The sequence below is a fragment of the Hypomesus transpacificus genome, chromosome 23 (assembly GCF_021917145.1).
Source record: "Hypomesus transpacificus isolate Combined female chromosome 23, fHypTra1, whole genome shotgun sequence".
Classification (NCBI taxonomy): domain Eukaryota; kingdom Metazoa; phylum Chordata; class Actinopteri; order Osmeriformes; family Osmeridae; genus Hypomesus; species Hypomesus transpacificus.
The window spans coordinates 6176817-6203980 of record NC_061082.1 but is presented as its reverse complement, the minus strand read 5'-3'; the positions used below and the strand labels follow the sequence as shown (position 1 = coordinate 6203980).

Genomic DNA, 27164 nt, shown 5'->3' with positions numbered 1-27164 from the left:
GAGGGACGGGAGGGAGGAGGGGGAGAGAGGGACGGGAGGGAGGAGGGGGAGAGGGAGGGAGAGAGGGACGGGAGCTCTAAGACGTTTAAATCAGCATCCAGTGCTAATCAAACGCAAGCCCATCCATGGGACCCAGCTGCTGGACCCAGCGGAGAACATGGGCAGACAGACAGACAGGCAGACAGGAGGGCCAGGGTGGTCTGGGGGGCTAGAGGTCATATCTAGGTCACACGGGTCCTCGAGATGAAGACAGATGATGACATCATACAGTCTCTGGTACCAGCTGTTGCTCTCCACTCTCAACCATCTGCTGGGTTGTCTGGGCCGGTCATGCCCTCAGGTGTGTGTGTGTGTGTGTAGTCGGCTGGCAGAACATACAGCTGCAGAGTCATTCTTGCGGGTCAAGGCCTTGTTTCCCGTAGAGTGTGTGTATATATATATATATATAGTAGTACAAGTAGTAGGCCCTTTATAGAAGAAAGCCCAGGTTAAACAGGGAGAAAAGTCCAGGTTCCTCAGTAGAAGGTTTGTGTCCATCTGTCCACACCTGAGAGACTGGGGGAGGGTCAGGTGCTTCCTCACACCAGGTGTGTCGCACACGCTCGTGGCTCCGCGGGTCGTCATCAGCGTGCACGGGCCAGGGACCCTCCACACGCACACACTTCATTTGACTTTGGAAATAGCAGCCCGGTGGAGACGGGACGCCCTACGGATCTATGTGTGAGAGTGTGTGTGTGTGCGCGCGTCTCAGAGCGTGTATGTGTGTGTGTGTGTGTGTGTGTGTGGGGGGGGGAGGTGGGGAGATCAGGTGTCCTGGTAGGGCAGCTCGAAGCAGCCGGGGGTGTGGTCGTCAGAGCTCCAGAAGGAGGAGGGTCTCTTGTGGAGCTCCCTGCGGACGCAGCGGGGACACGGCTGGGCGCGCTGGCGACACTCGGCGTGGAACACGGCTCCGCAGCCCTCACACCTGGACACACACACACAAGAAACCCTCTGATGATTGTGCACTCCAACCCTGTGTGGGCACTTCTCCACTGTGTGAGCTGGGACACTGCTGCTAGCCTAGCCTAGCCCAGGCCAGACCTAGTAGCTTTGCTAAATCTCTGGATCGGTTCCCTGAAACACCTCCATGGATCTAATCTGGTGCTCCGAGGAGATAGGAGCAGATAAGATGTCAGGGTGTAGGTTTTCGGAGAGCTGGCATAAAGCTCATGCTTATCAGGATCAGGTGAGGACTGGTCAAAGTCTAGGCTGGGACAGTGCTGCAGCGTCGGGATGTGCAGTGGTGACACTGCCGTCAGTTATTCTGTCCTACCCTCTCCAGCGGTCATAAAGCTAGGCAGGGAGCCGTTGAGGTGGGGTTTGGCCTGTCAGTGTCATGCAGTCATGAGCAGAGACAGAGTCGAGGAGGAGGAAGCACAGATGGAGGCCTGGCGGATCATATCTAAGCACATATTAACACAGTCACTTGTGCAAACACACCCACGCTTGATGATACACACGTACACACACTCACCCACGCGCACAATCAGTCAGGCATGTGTGTGTGGAGTTTATTGGAGACAGACACTAATGATGATGGATCCATCTGACCAGTCTCTATCTGCCCCCCCCCCTCCCCCCTCTCCTCCCCTCTCCTCTCCTCTGGCATGTGAACGAGGCCCAGGCTAGCTGTTATCAGTGGCCTGGCATGAGCTGTGGAGGGGGCAGACAGGGCAAGGCACTAGGAGGGATTAACTGTCCCTGTCCAGCAGAGTACCAGGGTTGTCACACAACACAGACCCCTCTGCCAGTCTCATTAAGACCCCCCCCCCCCATCCCCCTCCCCAACCACCAGACAGGGTGTTGGAGTGAGGCTCCCATGGAAAGGGTTCACCTTTCACCTTTAGCAATGGACTTACCGAAGGCGATACCTCTCACTCTTGCAGCTACTAACTGTTCAAACAGAGCCAGGTACACCAATCCAATTCGAGGATATGGATTCCTGCCTGGCCAGACGAGTCCCGCGGTAGTGTCAGCACTCACCTCTTGGTGGCGCTCTCCTGGAAAGGGTAGATGACCTGGCCGTTCTGACACATCTCACAGATGAAGCCCTTCTCCCTGCACAGGCTGCAGCTGTACACGTGGGAGCTGGCAAACTTGATGACCTTGGACAGGAAGGGAGCCATCTTCCCATCGATCACCTGGAGGAGGAGAGGAGGAAGACAGGAGGGATAGGGATGGGAGGAGGAGAGGAGGAAGACAGGAGGGACAGGGATGGGAGGAGGAGAGGAGGAAGACAGGAGAGATGGGGATGGGAGGAGGAGAGGAAGACAGGAGGGATAGGGATGGGAGGAGGAGAGGAGGAAGACAGGAGGGATGGGGATGGGAGGAGGAGAGGAGGAAGACAGGAGAGATGGGGATGGGAGGAGGAGAGGAGGAAGACAGGAGGGATGGGGATGGGAGGAGGAAGACAGGAGGGATGGGGATGGGAGGAGGAAGACAGGAGGGATGGGGATGGGAGGAGGAAGACAGGAGGGATGGGGATGGGAGGAGGAGAGGAGGAAGACAGGAGAGATGGGAGGAGGAGAGGAGGAAGACAGGAGGGATGGGGATGGGAGGAGGAGAGGAAGATACATTTTGGTAAGCAAAATATACACATCTTATTGCATTTTTCAGGATTGTACTGGATTTGACCATTAGGACCAGTGCGTGGTTGGAATGCCATGGGGTGTAGCGTGAAACGTTCAACTGTTGGAAAAAGGGAGGGCAGAGAGTTCTTCTCCTCGCCTCTCGGTGAGACGCTACTAAGGTGGGGGACTGCCAGGGAAGAGAGTTCACGTCAGGAATTCACATCAAACCTAATGACCGATCGCTGAGAAAAGACTGGAGAGGCTGAGGGGGTGGAGAAGAGAGAGAGAGAGGGTCATTTCTGCAGGGTCCGTTTGCAAAAAAATAATATGTGAATGCCATTTACTGGCCCCCGCGTAGTTCGACATGGGTAGAGCCTTTGAAAGGGGCTTGTTGGAGAACGTGCTTTGTGGGCTGGTGAATGGGCCGGGAAAGGGGCCCAGACCTCCAGAGCACACTCACCCCAGGGGCAGGGACAAGTGGCTACACCTGGCAGCACCATGGCCCACCAATTAAAGAGCCCGCCAGCATTCTTCAGCCTGGACAAGGAAGGCCCGCAGAAAAGAGGGGAAGACAGAGGCAAGCAGTGGCTGAAGGAGGAAAGGGGGAGGGGGGGAGGGAGGGGGGGAGGGAGAATGAAGGACCACCCCTGCCCCTATAGTGCGCACACACACGAGCATGTGCCCGTCTTCAAACACACACACACGCAGGGAGGATGATTGGATGGGGAGATTTCAGACCACCTCGCACAGTGTAGGCCATCTCCTATCGTAAATGCCATCATCCATAATGGCTGGACCAGAGGGCACAGCAAACCTAGTTATACTGAGAGAGAGAAACAGTTCCCCGGGTACTCCCAAAGAAGTCTGCCAGAGTGGGGGACCAGGCCCGTGAGCCGAGGTGAGCACACAGAGAATACTGGAGCTATCCATCTCCCTCCCTCCCTCAGCATCATAAGGAGCCATCCATCACTCAGACCTCCCCATCACCCTTCCTCTTCTTTTTTTTTTTATTTGGCCTCAATCTCCTCAGATCCCTCCTTCACCCCCCCGCCCCCCCTCCAGCCCCATGTTACTCCTCCGCTTTCTCTTTCTTATTCTCCCTCTTCATTGCTGCCTCCGTACCCGCTCTCTCTCTGTCGGTCTAGCCCGGTACTTCCACGGCCCGCGGGCAGGCAGCCTGTCCCCACACTGGGCCACCCCAGATGATGTATGTGGCCCCTGATCGATGGTGACATGGGGAGTAATTAAGAGGCTCGATAATGTAACTGGGCAGAATGAGACAACTGGCAACAGGCTCTGGGTGGCTGACTGATGCTCTGGAAGGAAGGAGGGTGGAGGGGGGGGGGGGGGGGGGGGGGGGGGCTGGGAGATGTGAGGGAAATCGAGAGATGTGTTGAAGCAAGCCAAGAAATGTAATGAAATAAAGGACAGAGGGGAGAGGAGAGAGGAGAGAGAGAGAGAGAGAGAAGGAGAAAGAGAGAGGGACCAAGACAACAAAGGGAAGGCAGGGTGTGAGGGAGAGTCCGTCTGCAGACCAGGTGGACCTGGGACTCCCTCTCAGTTGGTCCGAGGTGGACAGGGGGGTGGGGGGGGGGGGGGACTTTCACTCGAGAACAGCAGCTGCCATTGCAGTGTCATTGTGGCCGTTTGCTGGAAGAAAACCTCCATCCCCCTCTTCCTCCCTGCCTCCCCCTCCCCCCACCTACTTCCAACCTGCTACTTTCCAAAAGCCCCCCCTCCGCCAGTTTCCTTCCAGAAAACACTTCCCTAAAAGCTCCCATTTTCTCTCTCCATTCAGCCCTTAGCCCAAAACACTTCCCCTCCTTAAAAAAAAAAGCCCCCACTGTCTCTCAATCCTACCCCGACTCCTCCCCCCCTCCCCCCCTCCCCCCCCCCCCCCCCCCCCCCCCTCTTCAGTGCCCTGTGCGGGGGGCTTTGTGGTCCCGGGCTCCTAATCCTCTAAAAGCTGTGTGTTAGCAGCGGCTGCAGTGGGCCTCCTCTCAGTGTCCGGGTGCAGGCTGAGCTCTATTAGGGGCTTCAGAGAGCCTGCAGGATCGCACCCTGAAAGACAGGCTCAACTCTGTTTGGATAACACCCTCCCTGACACACACTCGCCAAACAGGATTACCACCACACTCCGCTGGGCACTCGCCCTCGGGTCGTGTGTACTGTATGTGTGCGTGTGTGTGTGTGTGTGTGTGTGTGAGAGACACAGTGTGTCTACGTGTTGCAGCCCAGAGGTAAGCATGAGCACGATGGACTCTAATAAATGTGTGATCGTGTGTGACATCGACATCGGAATAATCCATTTATAAGCCCCCCCCCCCCCCCAAATAGAACAAATCCTCATCTTCATAAAAGGGCTATCAAACCGAGGAGCCTGGGAATTCCTGGCCGTGCTAGAGCAGCCCTCGCGTGTGTGCCTGTGCGTGTGTGCATCCCCGGCCGTCGCCGTGGGAACCTTCCCCTCCAGCACGTATGAGAGTGTCACACGGGAGCACGCTCAATGCTCCTCTTTTGTCGCCGCCCCTCCAGTTGTTTGCAGCTCGACGGCAACACTATCACTCAGGTACCCAGCGACACGCCATCCAATCAGCCCCCTCCCATGCCCCCGGGCCATGCCACACCCCCGGGCCACGCCCCCGGGCCATGCCACGCCCCTTCGTAGGGCACACGGGCAGAGCCAGTGGACGCACAGAGGCATCCTTGGACAAACCAAATGTGTCCAGCGGCTGTCTGGACGCCTGAAAACAGACCGTGCTCCAACCCCAAGACGTGATGCTAGGCTGGGGGCCAGGCTGGCTGATCTCTCGCCGACTGATGAAAGGCCCCTCCGCCATACCGGAGGAACAGGACGAATCGGCTCGCTAACGTGGGACAGCCAATTAAGCACCCGTGAAGGGGCGAGTGAGACAGAACGAGGGGGAGAGGGAGGGTTAGGACTGGCCAGGGTAGGTAAGCTGCCTGTGAGGAGGGTTAGGACTAGGGGCGGTGTGTCTTCTGTGATCGACACGGACTTCCCCCCACAGAGGCTTGGAGTTAGCCCACCGGAGGATGTGATGAGTGACACACACAGAGTGGGAGAGTTAGGGAGAGCAAGAGAGAGGGAGGGAGAGAGAGAGAGAGCAAGTGTGTGTCTGTGTGTGTGTGTGTCGGGCCTGGGGATGTCGGGAAGAATGGGGGACTGTCAAGCTTTGTTTTTCTGCCTGTTGATTCTGAATGTGTGCAATTAGTGAGGCGGCCAGGGGAGAGACAGAGAGAGAGAGAGAGAGAGAGAGAGAGAGGGAGAGACAGAGAGAGGGGGGGGGGCTTCAGTCTCTCACAGTGAGAGAGGAGAGGACTAGCCCGACCCTGTGCTGCTGAGAGACAGGGCCGGGGGAAGGAGGAGTGAAAGAGGGAGGGAGCTAAAGATGGATATTCCAAAATGTAACCTCCATTCAGTCATTCATGGCCCCTCGACCCCATTCACAGCCCCCTACGTGGGCTAGATGTAGCTGGAATGAGAAGGGGCAGGCGTTTCAGCGTTACCCGGTTACTGGAAAGGGAGAGCATATCCAGGCACTTACTGCATAGTAAAGTCGTCCAACACACCCCCCCCCCCCCACACACACACACAGCCCCTTCTCCCAGGGCCCCACAGTGTTAGAGAGTTGAGGTGTGGGAGACACAGCACCTCTTCACACAGGCAGCTGTTTGAACTCCACAGCCCTGTCTGATTGACAGCAGGGGGAGAGGAAACATGTACACACGTACACACACACACACGTACACACACACACACGTACACACACGTACACACACACACACACACACGTACACACTTTAAAGGCATCTTGCGGCTGAGTATGTGCTACTTGATGTGTGTGTGTGTGGGTGGGTGTGCCTTACCTGTTGCAGGTCAGCCAGTGAGTACAGGTGAATGTGCTGGAGCAGGTATTCTCTGGGGAAGATCCTGCACAGGCAAACAGACGACAGCAAGAAGTCATCAATCTCGTGGGTCCGGATCAAAATGATACACATTGAAGTGTCGCCTCTATCATTCAGTGGCCTGAGGCTTATCTAGGGAATAAAGCTCGGCCAGATTCCACAACAACGAGATCCATAAACGTGCTCCTGTTTCCTGCTGAGGTGCATCTAGATGAGGAAGAACCACCACGCACACAGGCCTGCCACACTGACCCTCGTGTAACCACGACAAGAAAGGGGCCTAGAAATGGCCCTGGAAATGGGGGTTAATTTATAGTCGAGTGAAGCATGCTGGGGCCTGATAAAGAGGTGAAGAGCCGCAGCTATCCTCGCCCCCCACCCCCCACACGTTCGCCGTTACCAGCCTCTCCACTCCACACACGCACACACAGACCTCAGACACACGTGCACACACTCTCACTCACCCACGCTTGGCTAAATTACAACCCAAGGATCTATAGACCCCGGAGAGTGACAGTAGCGAGAGAGGGAAGAGGAGAGAAGAGGGGAGAGGGTTAAAGATGGAGATGGAGAGCAATTTAAGTACACTCTACAACAATAACTCACATCAACACACACACACACACATGTACAACCCTCAAAGAGGAGACATTAGCCCACTGGTCTCTGCCCATAACAACCACATTCTAGTCTCTGTCCATTAGGACACATTTAAACGCGCATGGTCTGTACGTAGGCATGCATGAAAGCACGAGTGTGCGTCAGTATTAGAGAAAGCATTAAGATATGAGTGTGGGTGTGTAACCATTCACCAAGCAGGGGCTGCGGCCATTGGGAGTGAGTAGGACGGCTGGGCTCCAGTCGAACCCCATTCACAGACCAGGCCCGAGCCTCATTAGCCTCTGTGTTCTTTAAGCCACTAATCTGACTGATACACACACACACACACAAACACACACACAGGCCGGGTGGGCGGGCTGTTTGTTTAGCTGAAGAGGAATTCTCCTTTCTCATGTTTATAGGCTTTTCTGTTCATTAGAGGCACCGAGGTGGAGGGCGTTTCTCTCGTTGACCTAGTACGGTCACCTCCCCTGCTACAGCACGGTCACAGCAGGTCTGACAGGGAAAAAGAATACCCTTTATCAGACCTGACTAACTACATAACCGCAGATAAAGCCTAAGAAACACACTCTGGGTGGAGGTAGAAAAAAACGAACCCTAAGCCTGCTGATACAGTATCTGCAGCAAGATTTCAAGGTGTTGAATCTAGGAACTGATACCAGTGGTATCAGGGGGTAGACTGGGGCCAAAGTTTGCACTTGTGTATGTGTGTATAGCGGGACACCACTCAAGCTAGGCTCCACTGTCTCCAGGCTAAATCCCCCTGAGCTCTGGGTGAGTGTGTGCCAGCATGAAAGGACTGTCTCTCTCGACGACCCGTCTTACCGCATGTCTGAGACGGCCTGTCGCTCTGACTGCCTGTCGCTCTGACTGCCTGTCGCTCTGACTGCCTGTCTCTCTGACTGCCTGTCGTCCTGCATGTGTTTGCACCAGTCTCGGCTCGAGTGTGAGAGGACTTCCTGTCTCTCTGACTGCCTGTCTCTCTGACTGCCTGTCTCTCTGACTGCCTGTCTCTCTGACTTCCTGTCTCTCTGACTGCCTGTCTCTGCCTGTGTCGGTGGGAGCCCATAGATACAGGCCTGGCTGACAAACAGAGCAGCTAGGAGACCTTATCAGTGGTGACTAACACCCCAAGCCCACATCACATGTAAAACCATGCCCATCACACACACACATATTTCTGTTGCACTCTCTCCTCACACGGGCAGAAACGGCTGTGTTGATTGTTGCTGTTGGTATCAGTGCTAGGTCTCACCACACCCAGGACTGGGGGCTCTGGCCAGGATGCAATGTGGCCTGATAAGTATTATTTGGTGATGACCACGGGCTTCACTGGTGTGCAATAAAGGCGTTTCTGGTGTGTGAACGGAGAGATGAACCCTCCTGCAGAGGGGTGTGAACTCAGTGTGAAGTCAGTCCCACGTACCACTGAGGGAAAGCATCTGTGTTCCTTGCCTGAGTCTGTGTGTGTGTGTGTGTGTGTGTGTGTGTGTGTGTGTGTGTGTCTGTGTGTGCATCCTGCACTGTAGTGAGTGAGCTTGAGCGCGCACACCAACACACACATGTGGTACAGTTTGACTGTGTGTGGTGTGTGTGTGTGTGTGTGTTGGGGGGTACTGCTGGGGTTCAGACATGGGTGTTAGATCACAGTGGTGGGTGTGGGCTGTGACAGCTCTCTCTCCTCTCTCACAAGCCCACTGTAAACACACTCCAGTGTACCTTCAGCCCTCCAGGCTGGTCTGGGACCAGACATTCCAGTCAGACCCAGTGGTGGGTATAGCTCTGGACAGAGCCTGGAGCAGCAACGCTCCGCTCCAGGACGCCCAGTGCAGGGCCTGATCAGAGGCCGGAGGAGGTGAGGGATGGCTGGGGGAAGGTTTTAGTGCCACCGGCCTCATTAATCCTGCCGTGTTTGGAAGTGCGGGGCATTAGCCGCCGCGCGCTAATGGTGTGCTGGTAAACACTGGCCCCGGTGATGCTCCTCATGCTCCGGGGTCGCCGTCCGCTACCGTAAACACACCACCGACAGATCCAGACCAGCCCCCCCCGCTCCCCCCTCCCCCTGGCTCATCCCCTGGCTCTGGGCAGGGCATGGCCTGGGTCTGGACAGCTGGATCCTCTCTGTGGAACCTCGGGGGGGGGGCACGTTAGAGAAATAGGGATGGCGTGGGCACCACCACACCAAGGCCCCCAGCAGTCAGACGGACGGCCGCGTGCGAACACGGAGCCCAGACAGGGAGGGAGAGCTTCCCGTGCAGGGCGTGGCTCGCCAGCCGCCCCGGGGGAGCTTGCGGGGCGCCGGCAGGGTCTGTGCGCCGGTCTGACGGCGGACTGGAAGACGGTAGGGAGGGTGTGTGAGGGGGTGTGTGAGGAGGGGGAGGGGCTCAGACAGGAGGAGCCCCAGGCAGAGCAGGGGGCATTCATCAGCCCCCAGACATGCCTTTTAGTGAATACTTCCCCTCATATAAACACATGGGACCCCCCCCCCACACACACACACACACACTTATCACCAACCCACCCTACATAGCTCAGACAGAAAAGAGCACATAAGACTGGCCTTCACACACACACACACGCGAGCGCACACGGAATCAACAGTGGAGCTTTCAAAAGACAACCTAAATTCCACCCTGCTGTACAGTGTTCCACCTGCTCTGTGATCCCATTCCCTCCCTGGACTCGTATCCTCATCCTCCATGTCTCTGTCTGGGGGGGGGGGGGGGGGGGGGGGGGGGGAGAGGAGGAGCTGTCCCTTTCAGATCACGTCAGATCAATGTCGTGTCATGGAAATGTAATGTCTCCGTCCCCCTTCGTCTGCCATCGTTCACACCCCGGGGGGGGGGAATGAACGAAGGGAAAGTCTTCCTACGCTGGGTGCCGTGCGTGGGTGGGGGGGGGGGCACATGCGCGTGTGTGTGATGGCGTGCTGCCGACCTGCGGCGCAGGTCTTCGGCGACGGCGGCGCGGCAGCTGAACAGGTAGGCCCGCAGGGACTGGAGTTGCTGGCGGAGCCGGAGCACGGCGGCCAGGCCCGCGCTGTGCTCGTACAGGCACGGGTTCAACTGCCGCACGTCCAGCAGGGGCTCCTCGTACACAAACTCCAGGAACTCCTTCGCTTGCTTCGACACCTGGGAGAGGGGGGGGGGAAGGGGGGGCGTGTTGTTGAGGGAGTGTATTTGTGTAAGTCTGCATTTTCCCTGTGCACTGGGTATGTGTGTGTGTGTGTCTGTGTGAGTACGTGCGTATGAGGGTGTGTGTATGTGTGTGTAATCCGGTGTTTCCATGTGTTCCTGTGTGTGTGAGGGTGTGTGTGAGGGGGTGTGGGTGGGTGGGTGTGTGTGAGGGTGTGTGTGAGGGTGTGTGTGTACCTTGTGTCTGCTGGTGTCCCAGTTGTGCAGCAGGCGGGCAGGGATGAGGAAGAGGTTGTCCTGGTGGCAGCTTTGACAGTAGTACCAGCCACTGTAGCAGCACACTTTGGCCTTGCCCCGAGACAAGCCCACTGGGCGCTGGCAACCTGGGAGGGGAACATGGATGTGGTTCACTGATGCACGGGGGGAAGCCGCTCTCACTGGATGGCTGTGTGTCCCAGACTGCAGGTTACCCAACTGAGCTCAAAGGTGAACGACACAAACCCTCCAGACAAATGGGTCCACTGAGGTCACTGACACGACGAGTGTTGACCTCAGGTGAGCAGGGTCGGAGGACGAGGGGGGGGGGGGGCGGGGTTGTAGGGTCAGCTTAATGTTTAAGGGGTTTAGGGTTCTGTGTCTGGGTCCCTTAACTCAGTGTTAATGTATGACCGTTTATAGGCCCCCCCCTTTAAATACTTCAGGATCCAGCCAACCAAGAAGACCAACATCCTCCCTTACTAACCCCGGTTTCATATCTTTACTTCAAAAGGAGCATTGCTGATTTGAATTGAAAAGGATAAAACAACCCCTTTGAGTCACTACAAGGTTGGGAGTGGGACACTGAATGAGACGACTTCAGAACCCGGCGTATTGTGCACAGATCGTCTCACATCAGCAAGTCCCCGGACTGATCTGAAGATCACAAGGTATTCCTTCTCCCTCCTCGTACAGTAGTCACAACAGAGCACACTTCAATGGCTGCCTGGGGAATAAACAGTGGAGAGGTGGATCCTGGGGCTCCATTCATCCCCTCGGCGGTGCTCTCCTGTGCTTTGTCTCTCTTTCCCTTTCTAGTTCCTGCTCTCCCCCAAACACCCGGGCCTCCGGGCGACAGGCCCAGCGCTCGGGAACCCAAACAGGTGACCGCGGCAGGTGTCCCTTATCCCCGCAATCAGGAAAGAGAAGGAAGTGTGTGTGTGTGTTTGTGGGGGGGGGGGGGGGGGGGTGCAGACTTGCAGGCTGCCGTCAGCGGAGCGTGGCGTACTCAACAGAGGCATGGGTGAACGTGCGAGAGGAAAACAGAAAGAGAGGGAGAGAGGGAGGGAGGGAAAGAGGCAGAAGAGAGAGAGAGAGTTTGAAGACAGAGAGCAGGAGATGGAGCGAGTGTGCGTCTCCAGGGCTGGAGGCCAGCGTGGCACCAGAGGAGCCCCCTTATCAGAGTCTGGGATCTGGGAGAGCCATGCAGCCATGCTACCAGCAGACCACCGGGCCTGGCTCTGTCTGACTGGCCCCTGCAGTTGTTATGTAGTTGGAGTCGAGAAGGAGGAGGGGGTAGGGAGGGAGGGAGGGAGGGGAGTGGGTGACAAACATAGACTCAAGGCACCGTTCCAGAAACACGGTGAAAGCACTGTGGCCGCCTGACGTGAACAAAGCCAAAATGACAGCACACTAAAGTGCCAGTGTGCAGATGGGGGTTACGAATGTACAACTGTTACCAGGTAGAGAAAGGCTGGCGAACATGTGTCATCAATGAGTTTACGTCAGATATAAATATGGCCAAATATAGCCTTGGTCAGGATGTCTCCATTTAGTGGTTACCTCCAAAATCGCCATAATGCCTCGTTTAAGCTCCTCTTGAACTGCTTGACTGATTGGAACCTCCTATGCTATACAAGACACCATGTTGCTAATATGAGTCAGTTCTAGATCACTAAGCAGGGACGGCTGCACTTCTGTTTCCATTGGAGGGAACGGAGGGCAGAGGGAAAGAGAGAGGAAGAAAGAGAGGGAAGAGAGAGAGAAAGGCTATCCTTGTGGGCCCTCCGAGCCCAGATCCTCAGGTCCAGGTCCTAAACACAGTGGTCGGACCAGCTGAGGTTAGCGACCAGCACCAGGCCAACTGGGTCTAATGTAAACTTGAGGTTTGTGTGGGGCAGGGACGCCCGGCTATAAAAAGGTGCCGTTCCTCCATCTTCCTCTCCTCCCCTCCCTCAGGCCTCTCTTTCCTTTCTCTCCTTCCATCTCTCTCTCTCTCTATTCGCTCATGTGGTGGAGTGAACCACTGACCACGCGGTGGGGTGTCGTGTGTCCCAGCTGTCCTGTAATCAGTGTAGCAGCGCGGGGCAAACCCACACTAACCACCCCCGTTCTATAAATAACACATGGTCCACCCCCACACAACCATGCAGGCCTCTGGCCCATCTAACCCACCCCACCACCTCACAGCCCCAGCCCCAATAGGACTGGAGTCATTTAGAGCTAGTTTTTCTCAGCTTCATTGAGGTAAAGTGCAGCGTATTGGTGGGCCCTACCTCCACAAGTAGACAGACTCGGGCGCGTACTGAGCATCGAGAGAACCAGGCCATTTCCTGGTGGTCTGAGGCTTGTTTGGCCTACCGTGAGCAGTCAACTTAACCAGCAATATTGCTATTATATTATTGCAATATGGACGGAGTGGAATAATGTGATGTTGTTATGGCTGGTTAAGTTGACTGTTCACGGCAGGCCAGAACGATACAGCAAGCACTAGACGTTACGTCGACAGGTCTCTCAGTGGTGCACAGCAACCATCTATCGGCTTATCGAGCGATATAAGATTGAGACCAAACGCCGGGCGAAACAGACTGTGAGGGAACAGGAAAGCCTTTGTGTGTGTGCGTGCTATGATTGGAGTATTCCTCCTGTATTTTCGGAGGGGTTTGCGTATGCAAACGCTCGGGGTGGATTCTTCCGGAAAAGGAACATTCTCAGTGGTCTGACATGGGAGTCAAATTCCCAGAAGGGTCTCCATCCGCCGCTGGGCTGGACTCCTAGACAGGCAGGTGATTCCAGGGAGACACCCAGGGTACAGAACCCTCTGGCTCCCACTGAGGATAGACAAAGGACACCCTCCAGCTTTGGGACTGCTGGCCTCCTGTCATGGCCGGGAGCCAGCCCTAAGTCCCGGTCAGCGTCCAGAAGCGCTGTGTCACTTCTGGGAAGGATCTGGCATGCGGCACGGCGAGGTGACCGCTGTGTCATGTGGTGGTTGCGGGCGGCCTCGCGCGCCTGTCACTGACAGGAAGGAAACCCAAAACAACAACTCACACTGAAAACAATCACAAGCAGCATATGGTCTGCTGGACGGGGCCTTCACCAAACCACAGCTAACAACATCACACTGCACACAGAGAGAGAGGGACAGAGACAGAGAGAGAGACAGAGACAGAGAGAGACAGAGAGAGGGGAGAAAGAAAGAAACAGAAAGGCAGAGAAAGGGAGACGGGCCATTCGACAGCCCTGCCAGCAAGTGGACAGGTTAAAGCTGGGACACACACACACCCACATCATGGGAACATGCCCAGTGGAGTGGCCATACAGTGGGAAACTGTTGGGAGATCCGAGCAGGGAGTGGCAGATCTCAGGCTCTCACTGCCCAGGGGCCAGCACAGAGGTTCACCCCAGATGCTCCCATGCAGCGGTACCCCAAAAATTCCTCCCTGGAGCAGGGGGAGGGGGCCGACCCCAGGTGAACTGGGACTGAAGCACAGGGTTCCTCTCCACGGTAGATTCCTAACCCACTGAGGACCCTTTTCAGCCCTTTAGTCCTCAGCCAAGCTTTCAACTGTCCCAGCACTTAGAGCCCAGCACCTTGAAGAAAGACATGGGTTACTGTGTGTTACTGTGTGTTTGTGAGTTTGTCTGTGTGTGTTTGTGAGTGTGTCTGTGTGTGTTTGTGAGTGTGTCTGTGTGTGTTTGTGAGTGTGTCTGTGCGTGTGAGAGAGAGAGAGACAGAGAGACAGAGTAGAGCGGGGGAGGGCATTATGACAGCAAAGACAAGAGGCTCGTCTTTGATGTGTCTCACTCATGCGGACCAAACACTCGAACGTGCGCACACAGAGAGAGAGAAGCATGGGAGACTGTGTGGGGAGGGAGGGAGGCTGCACAGCCCATCTTTTGATGTGAACACTCCTAACTTTCAGAACCCCACACCTACCAATTCCCACCCAGGCCGGAACTTTCTCAGCCCCTCTCTCTCGGTCCTTTTGCTCCAGGACAGTTCCCCTCTGCTCCCCCACCCCCCACCTCCCCCCACTCAGAGACCCTGGTCCCAGGACCCTGTGAATCTGAACCAGCTGAATGACGTGGGGTCAGGACACCTGGGGAAAATGCATTCAGCATCAGAGGACTTGACAGGACAGTCGTGCGGGTGTGTTTTGGTGTGTGTGTGTGTTGACGTGAGGGCGTCTCAGGCTTCAAACAGACACCGGCCACATCCTCGAAAACTAAAACTCCCTTGTTACTGCCCAGTCGAATAAATGTTGCTCATTAAATTCAGTTTTCCGCTTGGTTTTTGATGTTCTATCAACAATCAGTCTTTATCGGTAGGGGCGGAGCTCAACATTCACTCTACAGACTTGAAAGAAGTTCAAAACAACAACGACTGCCGAGCAGGGCTACAAAGGGCTGACCCTGATGTCATCATCGCTACATCCCACTGCCCTGCTTTCAGAAACACCTCTGCTTTCTGAGAAAACACAATTTCCCCCTCCAATCCCAGACACGGGCTTCATGTAACAGCTGCTACATGTTAACTTTGGCCCGCAACATCTGTTTGACGATGCTCCAGCACCAACGCGGACGGACGTCCAGAGACGGCCCGGAGAGCGGTTTGGCTGACTGGTCAGCCCCAGCAATGCTGCTGTCTACCTCACCGCAGGTTAGCAGGCCAGTGGAACGCCGGGTCATTAGGAGGCATCAGGTCTGGCAGCAGAGCAATGCTCTGGGTTCTCCCCCAACAGCCCCCACTAACTCTCTCATCCCTCCTTTTCTTCCCCTCGCCATCGCTATGACACACTTACTTTCTCCCTCTCTGTCTCTCTCTCTCCCTCTCTCCCTCTCTCTCTCTCTTGCTCTCCCTCCCTCCCTCTCTTGACACAGCTTGCCTCCTTTCTCTCACGTTTCCCCTATTGCACACTTTTAATCCCCCTCTTTCTGTTTGGCTCCCTGGCTCATTCTCCATGCTGTCCTGTCCTCACTCCCTCCTCACCCCGTGCCCTGCTAATCCCTCTGCCAGTGCCTCGGAGGCCAGGGCTATTTGTTTAGAGGAGGCCATTAAAGTCTAATACAACAAGCTGGCCCCTGACTCGCAGTCCGTGGCTAAGTGACTGGCTTGAACAAGCAGTCAAATGGAAACTGGCACCGGACCAAAGAATGAGGGGAGACAGGGCTGGGGAGGGCGGGAAGCGAGGGGGAGGAAGATGGAGACTGATTGGTGATAGTCTGAATGTAGAGGGTGAAAGTGAGACAGAAAGAGGAGAGAGGGAGATTGATACCAAAAAAAGAAAGAAAAAGAGGAAAAACTGTAAAAAAAAAAAGAAAAAAAAAAAAAGATAGAGACCGAGAGAGAATAAGAGAAAATAGTCCAGGGAACCCGATGAGAGCAGGGAGAGACTGAGAGTCTGAATGAGAGAAAGAATAGGAGCGACAACAACAAAAAAGTGAAGAAAAAAAGGAAAGTAGAAAGGGAGGAATAGGAAGAATGAGTGAAAAGAGCTGTGCGGTAAGCCGGCTGCATCCAGCTGTTTTTCTCTTTGGGGCTGGACACGTTTGAATCACAAGCCCCTCTGTCCAGGCCCTCAATCAAACAATTAGCTTCCGCATTGACCATAGCATACTGCACCTCTTTCATGCTAAAAAGGGGGATTTTTTTCCCTTGCGCTTCATCCTGGCCAATTATTGTCAGGTGCCCGCTCTCCTTGTTCATGCGGCCTTTCAAACGGCCTGCATTAATAGGCCAGTTGTTACAAGGCAGGAGGAGGGAAAGAGGCTCATTCAAACCTTTTTAGCCAGCCGGCGTTTCACACCCAGAGAGACCAAACAAGCAGCCGACCATTTACTGAGCTGTCAGGACGGCCTGGAGGAAACCCAACCAGAGAGACACAGAGATACCACATCGAGAAGCAGTGGGGAAAACTGGGAAATACGATTATATCTCCCCGGTTTGAATTGTTTGTATACAGGACACTGGAATATCCTGCGCATCATAATTACCTTGCTAAAACAACTGTGGGTAGTATGTTACCTCTAGGGTGCATGGAGCAACAAGGCCTTTAGTCCAAAGTAGAAAGACTAGCAACAGTAAAAAGAAACAGTCAAACCAGCTAACGTGACCTAGCTCCCCTGAGGGGGGCAGGGCTGGTGCGTCTGGGAGACAGGGGGGGTCCACAGGGGGGGTCCACAGGGGGGGTCCACAGGGGGGGTCCACAGGGGGGGTCCACAGGGGGGGTCCACAGGGGGGGTCCACAGGAGGGGTCCACAGGGGGGGTCCACAGGGGGGGTCCGTGACCTGTCCCAGGGAGACCAGCCTGTGCTCTGGGCTCAAAGACCCAGCCAGGGGAGCAGACACCTTGATCCCAGGTCGTCCTCTGGACCCGTTTGAAGCCAGCCGCAACAAAGCTGCCACCAAAGGCAGTGTCGCTAGGCACCATGGGTAATGCCATGGTTGAGCTATGCAGTTTAAATAAATAAAAACAAACAGGGGCGTGCATGAGTGTGTTTGTGTGTGTGTGTGTATCAAGTATAATTCTAGGCTATTCTAAGCCACTGCTCTTAGTTGAGAACACGGTTCAAATGGTGTCCTTTGAAATAGGGCGGAAAAGGGGCGAAATCAAGGATGACAGAATGGGAGATAAAAGTCAATCCCCTGCCCTGCCCTACCCCAAACCTCTAACCACAATCTCCCCCCCCCGTGTGTTGGAGGGTTAGTGTCATATAATGTTCTCCCAGTCTGACATCCAAATCCTCACTTCAGTTCCTCTATCCACATCTATCCTAAGATGTGGACAGAGGGGTGGGGGGGGGGGGGGGGGAGACGCTCCGAGGGGTCAGGGGTCAGGGTTCAGGGTGAGCCTGGGGGCAAGTCCCTCCAGACAAACACTCAGTCCACCTCAGCAGATCCACAGAGATCCACCTCGTAGATACAAGCTGCTGGTTGCACCATCTCCACATCGTTAGCTGCTCCCCACGCTGCTCTCCGACACGCCAAGCCTGCTAAACACACTCATTAACACTGATACAGCTGGTTTGCGCAAACCCTACGGACAGGTCTGGGCCAATCAGTCTCCATCTGGGCCGCTCGGCTGTCATTCTCGGTGGAGGAATCCAAGGAGGAGGGCAAGAGTTTGAGATACCTCGTGTGTCAGGGTTGACAATGCAATGGGATGGGCCTATCTGACAAGAAGTCAGTGGAAGATATGGCTGGATGAACCAATGTGTGGGGAGGAGTGGGACATTGTGACTGGAGTAGCTGTGAGTGTGTGTGTGTGCACACCTGTGTGTGAGAGAACCAGACAGTCAGTCTGGTGTCCTCTTGAGTTTCTGTGCTCTGTGGGATAAAGGGTAATGTGTGTGTGTGTGTGTGTGTGTGGGAGTGCAGGGGGGGCGGGGGCAGGTCATTTACACACCTGCACACCTGAAGCTTTGGGTGGTGAGCCCCTTCTCCACAGCCAGGCAGGTGAGGATGCTGAGAAAGCTGGTGGTGACTGACTGGCGCTTGGCCCTCTGGGCCTCCCTCTGCCTCCTCTCCCTGGCTGGCCTGCTCCTCAGCAGCACGCCCCCGTCCTCCCCCTGGGGCCGCTGGGCCTCCACCGCCCGCCGCAGGGCCTCCATCCAGTCCTGGGCCTTGGGTTGGCTTTCCGCCCGCAGATGCAGCACCTCGCTGGGGAACACCACCTGGAAGCGGGCCGAGGTTCTGGGGCCGGAGGTGCTGGTGGTGGCGGCGCCCTGGTCCTCGTGGCGCTGCACAGCCAGGCAGGAGGCCAGCTGGTAGCGGAGGACGGGCTCAGACACGGGGCCCCGGCCCTCGGTGGGGAAGGCCCGCAGCGAGGAGCGGCTCAGCACGAAGGTGAACGCCCGCCAGTTGTTGAGGTCGGTCAGCTGGTGGAGCAGGCTCGCCTTCAGCACGTCGGCACAGCGCTGGGTGAAGAGGGGCAGGGCGGTGGGCCGGGCCGGGGGCAGGGCCGGGGCGGGGCACGGCGGGGGCTCCTCCCCGGGAGTGGGGCTGTCGCCGTCGAGCCGCAAGTCCAGGCCGGAGGAGGAGGAGGGGGAGGAGGAGGGCGACATGGGGGTGGGCGGCGCCTCGGCCGGCTTGCTGTCGTGGGCGCGGGCGGGGGGCCGGGCGGCCAGCACCCTCTCCCAGATGAGCCGGCGCCAGTCGAGCGCCTCCCACTGGCAGGAGGCGCGCAGCTGCAGGCGGGTGCTGTTGAAGAAGAGAGCCTGGAGGACGCGGCGGTCCTGCGCCTGGGGCGGCGGCGGCGGGGCGCCCACGCTCTGGCAGTGAGACAGGGAGTAGGCGGTGCCCAGCTGCCGGTTGGCGCTGCTGTCCAGGTCGTAGAGGCGGAGCTCGCAGGGGGTCAGCTCCACGTGGCAGGCGCTCCAGCGCCCCTTGGGCCCCTCACGGTGCTCCATCTGCCCCTGCTTCACCACGCTGCCACTGCTGCTGTCCTTGTGAGCTGGAACACACGCGGACACAAGCGGGAGGGACGTGTTAGTGAGGCCGTTGCTACATTTACTCGTCTTTCATTGTCCTGCAGTGAGACTTTGCCCGAGGGGCAGAGAGGGGCAGAGCGGGGCAGAGGATGATGGGATGTGAAGTGCTTGATAGGGGGCAGTACGGATCTGCTGGCAGCTACACACTCTCCATTACGCTCTCATCATTCCATTTCATCTTCCAATCCCACCACACGATCCATATTACCAGTTTGATTAAACAGGACTGTGTCGTACGTCCTGCGTAGTGCGTGGAAACTAGTAAAGACTTCTCCCACCAAAACACGACTCATTTACGGTTTCCTAGAGGTTTCTAGAGGTTGAGATATGGGCCTGAGAAGGGAAGGACTGGCAATCAGAGATGTCTGCTTCAGAGAGGCCAGCCCATGTCTCGGAGTCAGCGGTTCGAGCCCCTAACCACTGGCACCTATCTGTCTCCTTCTGCTCAAACCGCTTACACAGCTTTTTCTTCCAACTTCAATTAGTGTGACAGGGTCGCCACCGAGGAGCTGTAATCTGACACTCACTTCCCCCCGTCCTCACCCATATATCTAGACCCAACACGGACGCAGGCATTCAGATATGAGCTATGATATTTTGCTTGGTGATAACAGCCCATGGGACTAACGTGAGACTCCTTCCTGTGACCTTAGCAGGAAGTGGCGGCATTGTTAGAGGGGTCGCTGTGCAAACACATGGCCCAGGAGAGAGGGCTAATCTGGGGCACGCCCTCCCCCTCCCTCGGCCCTTCCTCTAGCCGGGCTGCTCCTTTCACACACGCCCTCCTTTATCTCCCTTCCTCTACGGGGCGGTCGTTCTCCTCGCATCTCGCCTGTCCGCTTCCCGCGGCAGGCTGGCCCGGGGGGTCACGTAGGCAGGCGGTCAGAGGGACAACAACGAGGTGGGGGGACTGGGGAGTGTCGCTCCCTCGATCGACGGGGACTGGCCCCGCGAGACGCCGTCAGTCAGCGAATGAGGCGGCAGGGTCACATGACTCTCTTGGCGAGCCTATCAGACAACGCAGGGGCCTACCTGATTAAGTGATTGAGTAGCTGATAACACTGGGTTGCTCTGACGGCCCAGTGTGTGTGCAGTGATGTGAGGACTCACTCGTGTATAAGGCGGTAGAGGGGGGCTTCTAGTTAATGATACCCTCACTGGTTGTGAGCAGTCAAGCACAGTCACGCACATTGAACTACCGATGACTGTATACACTTACTGACTAGGTCAATTAGGAAACCAACCTAAATACAAATGGCTTTCAAAGGGTAATTTACCCCAACCCCTTTTCTGTGACTCAAAGGTGGTGGTGAGTGTGTGTCCCATCAATCTTCTACTAAATGCCACAAGAGAAGGCGACACTGACTCTTTAACTTGCATACTAAAAACATCTCATCTCACCCGGGCCACTAATGAATATGCAAATGAGTTTGAGAAGCAATTGGGATTCTGTCTCAGTTGACATGGCATTGGCAGTTGACATGCTCGAGGGAGCCTGAATCAGAATTAGCGCGTGAGAGAGTGAACGTCGCTCTGTTAAATTACACTTTGGCGGTGTACTGTGACGTCACGCTCCAACGGTGCTCTGAGAGTTAAACACACACGCGCGCACGCTAGCAGCCAGGCCTGCAATCAAAGCTGACATTCTGTTCAAAAACCACCAACGCACAGGCCGGGAGCTCGTCCCACAGAAGACCTTTCCTCTCCTCCTCCTTTCCTCCTCTTCCCCTTCTCCTCATTCTGCCCTCCTTCACCTCCCTGCCCATCTCCTCCTCCTCCTCCTCCACCCCCTCTTCACCCTGTAGCTGCTGGCTGTGGAGAACGTGACAGTAAGTACTGGAACAAGGACTATCCAGGCTATAATTTGAGGGACGTTTGAAGCTGGAAGAGGGAGTACCAGTCCAGTTAGCACACTAAGCAGAGATGCCAGAACTTTCTAAATGCCAGAGAGGACAGCAAGAGCAGTCCCTCAATTCTACCAATACCCCGACACACCCAGAAGTGGAGGAGCCAATCATAACATAGCTGGTGCTATTCTGTAACTCTGGCCTTCAAAAGCACTTTGGACCCCCACTGGTTTCTAAAACACTAAGGCCTGACTCGACCTAACCCAACCCAACCAACCCAATCAGGACTGCCTACCAGAAAGAACTCCATTCAGCCATTTTGGAAGATTCTATTACCCTCAGCAGTACCTGAAAGCTGAAGGTCTCTCTCTTTTTTTATCTGCATTTTGCGCTCTCCGTTTCCATCTCCCTGCCTGGCTCTCTGGTTGACTGGCTGGCATGGTGCTGTAGCCAACAGATCCATCAATGTTAGGGGTTGGATCGCAGCAGAGAAGTCCTTAAATGTCACCTGGGAGGTGGGGCTGAGCTAAGCGTGGGCTGGTTACGGAGGGAGAGCCAGGGGACAGGAGGCAGTCTAGCATACTAGTGGTTCCAATTCCCTGTTGGATCCTAGTCCTACACCCTGAAATGAATCGGTGTTTAAACACTAGCGTCAGTGTGTGTCAGTTTGTGTGTCTGTATTTGAGTGTGTGTGTATGTGTGTGTGTGTATGTGGGGACTATGTACTGGCCATTTTTGTGTATTTATAAGACGGCAAGATATTGTGGATAGTCAGACTTCAAGTCTCAAACTAAATGGATACATTGCATGATCACGATTATCCTCCATTATCTAGAAAGCATTGTCAACCATAGGCTTAATGACAGGCAGGAAGAATCATCTCCTTAGAGTGCGTCTGCTGGTAATAGAACAGCTGCTTTTCCCACCCCTGTGTGGTCTGTCCCTCCCTGATCTCCAGTCAACTCCGAATGCCTTTTCACACACATGCTAATCCTGCTAACATTAGCCCTAATTGGGCCCCTCTCTGATAGCCTCATTAGCGACAGGATTACACGCCATTATCTTCTTTAGGGAGGATCTCCTCCTCTCCTTGCCTTGTCTAAACAAACAAACAAACCAACCCACACGAAGCAAGGGCTGGTTCCTCGTCACCAGGTAACATCTCTACATGTTCTGGTGCTGCTGATGGCTTCAGAGCGGCTGTGTCATAGTAACAGCGATGTGGCGATATTGTCCTCAAGGTTCCAGTTGTTACGTATGTTTTACACCGAGTAAGTAATGCGACGAAATGAGACGCAGAAAAACAGAGACAGGGAAAGAGATGATAGAAGAAAACAAAGACACAGGACGACAATCTCACCTTCTCTCTGGTCTTCCAGTGCCATGTTCTTCAGCGTGTTCTTGTCTACGGCCGGCAGGCCGTTATCAGTGTATGACGGCCTGTAGTTGATGTCGGAGCGGGAGCGGTTGTGCCCGCGTTGGAAGGCTGCGTTGGAGGAGGAAGTGTTGTTGCCGTCCTTGGTGTGGGCGGCCAAGTCGTTGGTGGAGCGTGCCCGGCTCCTCTTGCCGTGCCTCAGGCCCAGCACACTGAAGGCAGAGGGCTGGTCGGACCAAGCCAGGCTCCGGGGGCCAACCTCCACCTGCTCCCTCGCCAGCAGACCCCACACCCCGCTGGAGCTGAGCTTCCCCAGGGCCGAATAGGACACATCCTGCAGCTTGGCTTGCCTTATGCCGTGTTGTTCCTTAGCCTGGCTCTGACGACCTCCGCCCTGGCCCCCATCCAGGCAGTGGATGAAGTCCTCCGTGGCCTCCAGGGCAGGGCTGATGTCTTCCACCTCCAGCCCCTCCATGGCTCTCCCAGCCTGGGCCCCGTGTGAATGGTCTCAGGGGGCGTGGAGGAGTTCTCTGGGGGTGTGCGCCGGGAATGGAGATGATCCAAGCGTCTCTGGGCCTCGCCGACGGAGCATCTGCTGTCTGAGCCCCAGAGAGAAGTAGATCGACCAGCTGGTGTTCCCCCAAAGGCAAAAACTCCTTCCAGAAAATCTCCTCTTCCGCTAGGCTCTGTTAATGAAATAGCTACAGGGGCAGTGCTAATGGGGCTAAAGGCTTGAAGTTGACACACTAAATGGAGTAGCTGGCAAGAACTCTTATGGCGTAGCTTTGTGTGGCAAGTTGCCCTTCACACCAGCTGATGGCTCACACTTGATCAATCTGAGAGTGGGAAGACTGAATCCACAAGTAGGGGGAAGTGTTGCTGCAGTATGGAGGGTTCCTCTTATACTTAAAGTGATGTCATCAGAAGGGGACAACTTCAGGCTTCAATTTGACACAGAACAAAAGAGGAAGCAGAAAAGCAGAAGCATGTCAAGATAGAATGATAATCAGGAACTATGGCAGAAGCTAAAATATTATTGAAATAACATTCAACATTTCCTCCTTTCCCTAAGACTTAGGTCTTAAGTAAGGATACTGCAAAAAAACAGGTAGACACACAGCAGCCCAACTCAGCACCTACCCTCAGCACAGAAATATCCTCAGGCATGTACAGTACATTTCCCTCTCCCACAGTACAAGAGTCTGGCTATGAGGCTCGTCCGCGGTGTGCCTCATCGCAGATAGCAAGATGTGATGACAACAAAGCCATGCATAGCCTCAGCTGTATCTGTGCCTATGAACCCACCCTTCCCTTCCCTAGTGGAAACTAGGATTAAGAGTTTTTGTTTGCGATGTAGCCTCCTTATTTCCATCTTTTCCCCTCTCGCCAGCTCTCCCTCTTGCCAGCTCTTCCTCTCACTGGCCCATCGATTGCCCTCTCCCTTGCTCCCCAGATGGCTTAGTGTCTTGTACTGTCTTTCTGGCATTCATTATTGAGAGGGCATTACATCACTACCAGCCAATCCCTGAACAGCATACAGTCAGCACTTCCGTGTGTGTCTGTGTGTCAGAGGGCACAAAAACCTGTGCTTGTTATTCTCCATTCCATCACCCCCTGGAGAGAGACAGTGTGACACCTCCTGTACAACCGATCTGACACAAATCATCAGTTTTCTTCCACAGTGACAACACTATCGGCAGCTACACTGTAGGTCCAAGCCAATCCTACACTGACAGACAATACAAAACAACAGCATTGCTCCAGGAATTATGTAAAAATATGAAAGTTCATGATCAGCTTGACATGTAGAACACCGACTTGACTTGAGAGAGTTTATGTTTGAGAGAGAGAGAGAGAGAGAGAGAGAGAGAGAGAGAGAGAGAGAGAGAGAGAGAGAGAGAAGCATCTTTCTCAATTATGAGCGCAAACAAGAAAGACATGAGAACAGACGCTGCACATCCCACCGATGACGCTGTGTTGTCCAGCTGAAACTCCAGTGGGTGTCTTCATCACCTTTCGACAGTATGGCATGAACTTGCTATTCCATCTGACTGACCCGGCAACTACGCAAGCGGGTAATCAATGGTTAACAACTGTTTAAGCATGGCTACATAACTACAAAATTAACGTGGGGAATACAGCAAGGTAAGTCCCCAGTAACGTTAGCTGTAAGCTAGCAAGTAGCTAACAAGCTACATGGCTAACGCGTATTCATGATAACGATAGCTAGGAAGCTAACCCCCTCCATCCTTGAACAATGTCATTTCACCCACAAGGGTAGATCGATTTCTAAGCTCAAAATGTATCAAACTTATTTACACGATCGCAAAATGTATGATGGGGTTTAACATGTACTCATTCATGTTCTCAAAAGAATAATTAATAAATCGTGACTCACCTTCTTCTGTTTACAAATATGTCATTTATCTGGTCCGTCAGCAATAAGATACGCTGGGTGGAACTGAGTTTAGAGCATTATTGTTCCGCATAAAATCCCCAGAGAAAATTCAAGACTACCATGTAGATTTATGTCAGATAATCTCATCACTTATTATTTCATTGATTCATAATTTGCAACAGGTTTTTCCTGAAAGCTTTTTATTATACTTCAAAGAAGAAAAACAAATGTTCTAACCTTACATCATATAATGAGTCAAACTCAAATGCTTAAAACTGAAACATGACTCATAATGTTACTTTTTAAGTCTCTATTCAGTCTCATTCTCTTCTAATTGTAAAAAATGCCTCAGGGAAAATCCCCCTCAGGATGCTCACAAATTGAAGACCACAACTGGGACCACATTTCTTCCTAGAAATCTTGTAACAAAGGTCATAAAGACATCCCTCTAATGACAGGTCTGATTCAATGGAGAGGTGGAGAGGGCCAGAGAGGAGAGGGGAGCATATTTTTTTCAGAATGGGCAGAGCTAGCGGTGCTTGAAGCTACCCATAGTCCATTGTACTAGCCCCACAGAAAGAGAAACATTATTCAAGTCTCTTTCAGAGCAAAGAGAGAGAAACACAGTAATTATCGTGGGCTCTCTGCTAAACCTGCGACCTTGCCTCCCCAGTCCCCCTCTGTACCCCCCATACTCTCTCTGTGCGCTCATTGTCTGAGCTCATTTAAAAAAGCCCTTTCTAATGAAGGAGGGGGGTGGGGGCTGGGGCTAATGGGCTCAAATAAGTTCCTCTCTGGAGCATTGTTGTGGGATAATGGCGGTATGAGCCCCAGCTGTAAATTTGCAGACGCCATATTGTGCATGACCTACATAGAGCCGCATGTGAACTCCCTCTTAAACAGGGGATGCATCCCACCAACTATCCACTTTTGTTCAGAAAGTCAATTATTGGAGAGTTGTGCACCAGTAGCGCTGCCTGGGGAAGGGAAATTGGAGACAGATTAAGGTGGGACCATTTATTTATACTAAAAAGGTTGTTCTGGTTAATGTGTAATCCCATCAAATACGCAAGAAGACAAGATGAAACCATCAGAGCTTCAGAGGTCACCACTGGTGACCAGGCATGGGGCCTTGGGTGTCAACTCAGCAGATTTCTCTAGTTATTCACAAACATGTTGACATCAACTTTTTGGAACTGGGATTCTTTTTTGTCTTGTTTCATGAGGATATAGTTAGAAAAGTGCACAAACACCATGACGTATTTGTCAGATGTTGTTTCCTGAAAACAAACCATGGGTACATTAAAGGCATGTTCGTTTTATTCACCAGTCCTTCTATCTTTGGTTTGGGTTGTCGTCCCGAGTGAAAGAAACCCTTTCAGTCTAAGTGCGCTGGCTGGATATAAGATTGACATTGCAAATCAGGTTGAGTATCAAGTTCAAGAAAAAGACAATTTCTGTCCTTAAGATCCCACACATTTTTTCATCTAACAGCTCTCTAGTCCTCCCTCCAGCATTGACCCATGCTCTACCCATCTCTCTTTCCCCTCTGTCTGTCTGTCTTTCCCATTTCCCCTTGTATTTTGATTATACCCTGCTGCACTGATGACTAAATTATGATTGGGTTTAAGGATGGCAAGGCTTTCATCTGCTCAGTGTTGTTCTGCTCTGCCCTCTCCAACACAAAGGCGCCCGCTACCTCTGCTTGCCCGCTTTTGAAGAGTAGAGTGGCTGTTGGGTCCCCATGGAAACAGCAGCGCAGAGGCCTCTTATGTTTGTCCTGCTGGAGCAAGGTGTTTTTCTCTTGGAGAACAAGTTGGAAACACACACAAAGGACAACACAGCTCTTCTCCAGCTCGGAAAAGGAGATGCTTTCATGAAAATTAGGTGCAGTCCATCTGTGTAATGCACACTTTCCTTTTGTTGGAATTTTCTCGACCAATTCAAAACAGCGAGATCTCATCCCTTTGTAGAATTAATACAAAACAGAACAAGGCAGTTGGATGTGTATTGCTATTTTGCCATCTTGTCACTTCATTATATTGGCAATTAGCATATTTCGGCATGGGTTATGAGGATGGATTAGAATGTAGGACTACTGACAGCATCTGAAACTCTTGCCTCCACTCCCTGAATAAGCAAGGGAGGCAGACTCAGAATTCCACCCTAACCGATCACAGGGAAACTGGCCCAACCACCTCATTTCTGTAGCCCTTTGAAATCCATTGAGGTCATGGCTTGGTATACACAGGGTTCTAGGGGAAAGAACCAGAGGTGGACAATGACAACTGTAGCAGTGTTTGTACTGTACATTCATAGCATACAAGAGTGGGGAGGTGCACTGCTGTGATGGATACTAAGAAACTTGAAACTTAGTTTCGGTTTTTGAATAGTAATAAAGTTGATCTCAGCAGGCAATACCACTGTACGTCTGTATCCTGATCAACCAACAAAAGACACATCGGCCTGTCTCTGATGAAATATAGTTACCAATCACTGTTTCAA

General features: G+C 53.8%; 1 protein-coding gene across 2 annotated transcripts; it reads right to left on the bottom strand.

Moving 5' to 3' along the window:
• Window positions 1-24732, bottom strand: plekhm3 (pleckstrin homology domain containing, family M, member 3). Of its 2 annotated transcripts, none has more exons than XM_047047080.1 (8): window positions 24660-24732; window positions 22247-23202; window positions 17956-19002; window positions 10529-10674; window positions 10095-10288; window positions 6498-6561; window positions 2023-2180; window positions 1-964 (listed from the first exon to the last, which is right to left on the bottom strand). In XM_047047080.1, the coding sequence occupies exons 2-8, from the start codon at window positions 22734-22736 to the stop codon at window positions 805-807; spliced, it is 2259 nt and encodes a 752-aa protein (XP_046903036.1). In that variant the 5' UTR covers window positions 22737-23202; window positions 24660-24732; the 3' UTR covers window positions 1-804. The 2 variants fall into 2 exon arrangements, with proteins under 2 accessions (XP_046903036.1, XP_046903037.1); XM_047047081.1 differs by lacking the exon at window positions 24660-24732 and adding an exon at window positions 23402-24103.
• Between the last annotated feature and the right edge of the window lie 2432 nt (window positions 24733-27164).